The 6,550-nt window shown below is 65.9% G+C and overlaps 2 protein-coding genes across 2 annotated transcripts in view; both read left to right on the forward strand.

Moving 5' to 3' along the window:
• F751_5203 (hypothetical protein) overlaps positions 1–2,116 on the forward strand; it is a gene marked incomplete at both ends in the record, with an annotated part of 4,543 nt that extends 2,427 nt beyond the window's left edge. Inside the window, 5 exons of the mRNA XM_011402802.1 lie at positions 490–591; positions 652–908; positions 1,080–1,228; positions 1,443–1,622; positions 1,872–2,116. Of these exons, the coding sequence (XP_011401104.1) occupies positions 490–591; positions 652–908; positions 1,080–1,228; positions 1,443–1,622; positions 1,872–2,116 (933 nt within the window). The remainder of the gene's footprint in view (positions 1–489; positions 592–651; positions 909–1,079; positions 1,229–1,442; positions 1,623–1,871) is intronic.
• Positions 2,117–3,179: 1,063 nt separating this feature from the next.
• Positions 3,180–6,550, forward strand: part of F751_5204 (Vacuolar protein sorting-associated protein 33-like protein) — a gene marked incomplete at both ends in the record, with an annotated part of 4,820 nt that continues 1,449 nt past the window's right edge. The window contains 11 exons of the mRNA XM_011402803.1: positions 3,180–3,247; positions 3,345–3,384; positions 3,512–3,609; positions 3,790–3,924; positions 4,080–4,257; positions 4,413–4,590; positions 4,883–5,023; positions 5,289–5,391; positions 5,554–5,624; positions 5,811–5,956; positions 6,212–6,380. Of these exons, the coding sequence (XP_011401105.1) occupies positions 3,180–3,247; positions 3,345–3,384; positions 3,512–3,609; positions 3,790–3,924; positions 4,080–4,257; positions 4,413–4,590; positions 4,883–5,023; positions 5,289–5,391; positions 5,554–5,624; positions 5,811–5,956; positions 6,212–6,380 (1,327 nt within the window). The remainder of the gene's footprint in view (positions 3,248–3,344; positions 3,385–3,511; positions 3,610–3,789; positions 3,925–4,079; positions 4,258–4,412; positions 4,591–4,882; positions 5,024–5,288; positions 5,392–5,553; positions 5,625–5,810; positions 5,957–6,211; positions 6,381–6,550) is intronic.

The following is a 6,550-nucleotide window of genomic DNA, read 5'->3' on the forward strand; positions in this document are numbered from 1 at the left end:
GCGGGCCCCGGCGGCGCGATGCGCCAGCGCTCGCGCATCGTGTGGAACGCATCCTTCAACGAGGTGGATTCTCTGCACAACGCGATCGAGGCCTTCCGCGGCGGCGGCGGCCCCGCTGGCGGCACAGACGATGAGGCCGCGCGGCGCGGCGCGGGGGCAGCAGCCTCGCGTCGCATGCCCCGCCGCAACTCGGTCAGCATGATCGTGGAGAACCCGGTGCTGGCGCAGACGGGGGCGGGCGGCGACAGCATGCTCCTGGGCGGCTTCCCGCCCCTGTACAACGCCATGGGCGGCGGGGGCGGCGAGCCGGAGCGCGCGCATAGCGTGCGCAGCGGCGAGGGCGACACCGAGGGCGGCGAGGCTGGCGGCGGCGGCGGCGGCCCCGGCGCCGCGCCCGGCGACGACCACTCCTCCTTCCGCCGCGGCCTGCTGCGCCACTGGGCGGCGGCCTCCGCGGCCAACCTGTCGCGGCTGGCCACGCCCGCGGAGGTGCGGCGGCTGGGCGAGGAGCTGCGCTGCGCGCAGGGCGAGTGCGCCGCGCTGGAGGGCCTGGCCGAGGAGCTGCGCGTGCGAGAGGGCCTGGCCCGCGACGTGGCTGCGGCCGCCGAGGCGGCCGCGGCCGCCGCGCAGGCCGAGCTCCGCGCCTCCCAGGCCATCATCCGGCGCCTGCGCCACAAGCTGCTGAGCGGCAATGCTGGTGGTGGGCCGGCGAGGGAAACGATGGGCGATGCCGCGGAGGGCACGACGCGAGGCGAGGCCGTAGAGCGCCCGGCGCGGAGCTCGGAACCTCCGGGCGCCGCGCCGACCGACGCGCCTGCGCCGACCCACCGGCCCGGCAGCGCCGACGGGGACGACGCCGACGCGGTCGACGACGACGTGCTGATCGACCCCGCAACCTTCCCCCCGGAGTTCATCTCTGCGGAGGCCGAGCTGGCGGCCACGCAGGCGCAGCTGGACGCGGCGCTGGCCGCGCTGCGCCGCGTCGGCGCGGAGCGCGCGGGGCTGGAGGCGCGCCTCCGCTCACTGGGCGGCGCGGGCGGCGGCGGCGGGCCGCACCCCACGCTCTTCCGCGCTGGCAGCGTGGGCTCCGCGCAACCCTCCCCCCCGCCCGGCATGCTGCACCACCACGGCTCGGGCACGGGCGGGGCCGGGTTCACCGGCAGCACCCCGCACCTGCCCCTGTTTGGCACCGCGCCCCTGAACCCCTACGGCGGCATGCACGCCTCTGGTGAGTTGTTGGTTTGTGGGACTGTGGGGGGGTCCTCGCTGAGGAGGCGCTAGGGGAAGGCTGGCATGTGCTCACACAGGCGCGCAAAGGGCATTCAGGGACATTGTAGGATGAGAGCCAGGAGGCGAAACGGAAACTCGGTGCGATGCTGTGCTGGGCCTTGCATTTGCACCACAGTCCCTGTCACGAAGATCCCCACCCTACTCCTTCCCAGCGTTCCGGCCGCCGCTATCGCACCGCACGCTGCAAAAGGTGGCGTCCATGCCCGCCATCCACGGCCTGGGCGCCGGCGGCCACGGCTCCGGCTCGCCGCCGGAGGTGCGCGCGCAGTTCGCCGCGGGCGGGCTGCCCGCCAAGCGCATGCGCGACAGCAGCCCCATCCCGGAGGCCTCAAGTATGCCTGTGCTGATTTCGAATGTTTGGGGGCGATAAGAGGGGGGAAGGAGTCTGAGACCGGTTGCACACATGTACGTCACCCTGAAGACGGGACTGCTGCTGCTTGGCACATGCACCTGTGTTGGTGTCAGATGGGCAGTTTGTAGGTCTTGTGCCCGCCCATGGAGATCCACACCCCACCCCATACGCAACGCATAACTCATACAAAGGCTTCCTCGACCCTCCACGCTGCACCCCACACCTGCAGGCGAGGAGTCGCCGCCGCGGAAGAGGAGCCTGGGCCAGCAGGCGGGGTTGGGGGCGCGCGCGGCTTCCACGCCCAGCCCGGCGACGGGGGAGTCGGAGGGCGTGAAGGTGAAGCTGCAGCCCTCCGACGCCGCCAGCCCCATCGCGCTGTTTGCCGGTCCCAGCCGGCCGCCGTCGGTGGGCCTGACGGGCGAGGCGCCGACGCCGCCCCCCATCTCCCCGCTCCTCCCGGCACGAGGCCCCTGAGTCTGGTCGAGGTGGTGAGCAGGGGAGCAAAGTGAGAGGCCCAAGACGGCGGGCAAGACGCCAACATGTTGAGAGAGGAGAGGAGGAGTCAGGGAGGCTAGCAGCTGACAGTCGATGACGGGGCGAGGTTCCAGTGCCGGCCCTGGCTGCCATCCACACCACGGAAACAGCGAGCGCGTTGATCTTTGTGCATCGATTCTCGAGCCGTCGAGGCCAGTTCTGGTGCGAGGCAGCGAGCATGCTGCCTCCCAGTGCCTTCCCCGACCCTGAGGAGTGCCGGCGTGGCGCCTGCCCCCTGTTTGACACTGCTTTTCGAGCTGGCCCCGCCATGCACCACACCATACACATTTCTTGCCAACCCATTTGACCAGACGATCAATCGTGATGGAGGCGGGCCCTTCACCGACCTGGGGGGTGGGGGGGCGATGGGCAGGCTCCTGCACTGTCTACGGTGCCCGGGCGGCCCTGAGACCCGCCTGCATGGTGGTCACTCCCTTCCCGCTCGGCTACAGCCTGTCTGATATACAACCTGAGTTGCTCTGTCCCTGCACCACAATGTTCACGCACAGAGCAGAAGGGTCGCTGGTAATTCAGGCGCAGGTCTGAATCATGGGCTGCTGGATGTAATTGTGCTGTCCTTCATTAGAAGATGGATATGCAAGGGCCTCGGACATCACCCATGACATCTATTGCTGAAGGGGAAGAGTGAGGCTTACTGTATGATGTACCAAACGACTCGGCCAACAACCTACGCTCTAAGCCTCATCAAGAAACCAACTCGCAGCAATCGGCGCGGGCGCGAGCTACGTTGAGAGCAGGAGCACTTGAAGATCTGCCATCTGATCGTGAGTTGTCGAATACCCCAAGGCACAATACATAATGCTGTATTAAATACATCGATCCCTCGGTTTCACGTCTCGTGCGGGTGTCTGCCGCGAGGGATCACTTCGCACCCAACACTCGGTAGCGTATGGGGACCACCTGATCTGAACTCCCTGATGTTCTCATGATAATGCATCTGCCTAGGCTGTAGATCAAATTCCCGGTATTCGTCGCCGGCAGGATGACATCGGCTGCCGGCAAGGCTCTTCCGAGTCTAGACAAGGGTCCACTGTCACTGCGCGAGTTGCGGTGCGTGATGGGGGGTCTGTAGTGTCGTATATAGGGGGGGTTGTTTATGCTCTCTCATTGAACTTGTAGCCCTACGCCCCTCCAATCTACTCCTCAGGGATGGCGATCGCTTGGCACTCCTAGACCTGCTTGACACGGTGGGAGGTGGCTGGCACCCACAGTAGAATCTTCCCATGAGGCACCAGGGACTCGGTTCAACCTGGCCGCATTGAACACCTCCCAGCACCCCCACACAATTCCCACTTCCCTGATTGCACCGCACAGATCCGTGGCCGCAAGGCGCTCGTGCTGGAGGCCGACTTTGCGGCCCCCCTGAGCCTCCTGGTGGAGGCCAGCACTCTGAGGGAGCATGGCGTCGAGCTGTGAGTGGGGGGCCTGCGTGTCAGTGCAGGGGGGAGGGCCTTCCTGCAGGTCCATGGCGCTGGTCGTGAGAGGACCTGGCGGAAGACTGGTTGTGAGAGAGTGCATTCTGAGGTGTCCCCTGAGACACGGATCTCCCTTCCCAGATGTTTCAGCTACTCACGCCCCAAGCAACCCCGCAGGTTCGGGGTGCTGGGCGACGGGTCGGCGCTGGCCAGCCAGCTGGAGGACCGCGAGATACGGCAGGTGGTGTACCTGCTGCACACCCGGCTGGAAAGCGTGCATGCTGCCGTGGCGCACGTGGCCCAGTGCCGGCGGTGAGGGGTGGAATCACCCTGGTCTCGTTATTGAGGGCGTCCGTTTGTTTTTGAAAGAGATAGAAGGCAGAGCAGGAGCTTGCTCCTGTCTCCCATGCGCACCTGTGATATCGTCTACCTCCACCTGACTCCCCTGCCTCACCTGCTTTCAACAGGCTGTGCTCCTCCCCCCTGGAGTTTGCGTGGCTGGTGATGCCGCGGGTGGTGAGCCTCGCCCCCCGCATGCTGGAGCGGGCAGGGCTGCTGGCCGACGTCACCCTGCTCCCCACGCCGCTCTCCTGGATCCCGCTGGATGAGGACCTGATCTCCCTGGAGCTGCCAGACGTCTTCCGGGTGAGTTTTGGGAGGGGGCCGACCTTCCTCCCCACCGGCTGCCACTGGCTGCGGCGCACGCTCATTTTCCGGGGTGCCCTGCCACTGAGGACTGTGCATGCTGCTTCCCCCGAGGCCTTGCCCTCAACCTCCCCCAACCCCTTCCCAAGCCCCAGGAGTGGACCGCAGACGGCGACCCCAGCTCCCTGCACGAGCTGGCCTCCGCCCTTTCCTCCCTACAGCAGCGATTCGGCGCCGTCGCCCGAATCAAGGCCAAGGGCACGGCTGCGGTGGAGGTGGCGGGGCTGCTGGGGCGCATGCGGCGGGAGCAGGGCTCCGAGGGACCCGCTGTAGGTAAGGATGGATTGGTGGGGGTGGGAGATAGCCCTGTATTTCAGAGTGTGTGGGACGACAAGAGTGCCGGCGGTCAGGAGGTGGGTTATTTGAGATATGTGCTGTCAGGGGCAGACCAGTTCTGGGACTTGGGATCTGGAATGCCCTTTGCCAGGCATGTGCGGGCCCAGGAGCGTGCCACCAGGCCCCCTGGTGCCAAACTTCTCCTGCAGCCAGTCGTCTCGTGAGAACCCTGGGAACCAGCCCTGTGCATGGCGAGAGTGGAGCATCATTCCGACACCGCCCCTCACAGGCCAGTCTGGCATAGACGGCATGATCCTGATGGATCGGTCGGTGGATATCGTCTCCCCCGCCTGCACCCAGCTCACGTATGAGGGCCTGCTGGAGGAGACCATGGGCATCCGCTGTGGCCAGGTCGTCCTCGAATCGGAAGGTGGGCGAGGCCGATGTGGCCGGTCTGGAGATTGGGAAGGGGGACAGGGCGGAGACAATGCTGTTACTGCTGGGCTGTCTCGCTTTTACACCTCCATGCCATGCTGGGCAGCGACACAGTGTACTCCCCAGGAAGTGCCAGGCGGCAAAGCTGCACCTCTTTCCAATGCGGGAGGCGGGCTGCATGCTCTGAGCTGAGGCGTGCACTGCATCCGCGCGGCGCGGCTCACTCCCTCCACGAAGCTCATGCATTCTCGTGCATGCAGGTGGGCGCAAGGTGCATGGCCTCAACTCCAGCGACGCAGTCTTTGTGGAGACGAGGGACAAGTTTTACATGGATGCTCGTCGCTGGATCAACGAGACGCTCCGGTGTGGACTGCGAAGGGGGTCATGGTTCCATGTAGGGCACCATGGATGGAGTCCAGAGGTTTGAGGGCCTGTTGAGTGCTGCTGCGGGGGTGTCAGGCCTGCACAACCCTTGAACAACCTGTACCAGCTCCAAGCCTGTCCCCATCTCCTTACCCTTGCCAGGACCATCCAGCAGTTCCGGGACCAGGGAATCCACAGCGCCGACATCTCCGCGCTGAGAGGATTTGTTTCCGGTAGGTCGGTGGTGACTGCTTGTCGTGCATGGCGCGACGAGTGCGTCAAGCTCAGAGATGTACAGCTGTACGGCCAGGCAGCCACCATGCAGGGCAGCAGGCCTTAGTCTGTCCACCCAAGCACCTCAGGCACCTACCTTTCAGCTGTCCGAGAGCCTGAACCCGCGATCCAACCCATCTCTGCAGAGCTTCGCGACAAGTTTGTCCGCATCCCGCTGCACACCAGCCTGATCGAGCAGCTGGCGGCCAGCCTGGCGTCCCCTGGCTTTGCCGCCCGGCAGAAGGTCGAGGCGGGGCTCCTGGACGGCGGCGACGAGCTGCCAGCCATCCTGGTGGGGCGTGCTGTAGTGTTGGGGCATCTGCAGGGTCCTGGGCATGTGTGATCTGGTGACTGGGAAGGCAAACCTTGGTCACTGCAAGAGCAAGCGCCGGACCCTGGGCCGTCATGGCGGGGGTGGGCTGCCCTGCACACCATGCATTCTGGCTCGCACAGCTAGACACTTGTTCCAGGAGTGTTACCAGTCCAGGGCGCACCCAGGCGCTGCCTCCCCTTCACCAGCATGCACCACACCCTTCCACACACACAGGACCTCATGTACACCGGCGAGGGAGCGGCTGCCGTGCTGCGCCTGCTCTGCCTCTACTGCGCGGTGCACGGCGGCATCCCTCGCAAGGCGTACGACGGCCTGCGTCGCGATTTCCTCAACACCTACGGCCACGAGCACCTGCTCACGCTGGCGGCACTCCAGCGCGCAGGTTGGGGAGGGAGGGGACGACGGTGTCTTTGTCAAGGGGACTTGTTGTAGAGAGCCCCGGGAGCTGGCCCTCTCACCGGCCCCTGCTAGACGCCAGGGGTACATTGCGGTGTGAATCCCCGGTGCACATGCTACCCAGCCTGACAATCGTCAGTCCCTCCAGTCTCCTCA

The sequence above is a fragment of the Auxenochlorella protothecoides genome (assembly GCF_000733215.1).
Source record: "Auxenochlorella protothecoides strain 0710 unplaced genomic scaffold scaffold6, whole genome shotgun sequence".
Lineage (NCBI taxonomy): Eukaryota > Viridiplantae > Chlorophyta > Trebouxiophyceae > Chlorellales > Chlorellaceae > Auxenochlorella > Auxenochlorella protothecoides.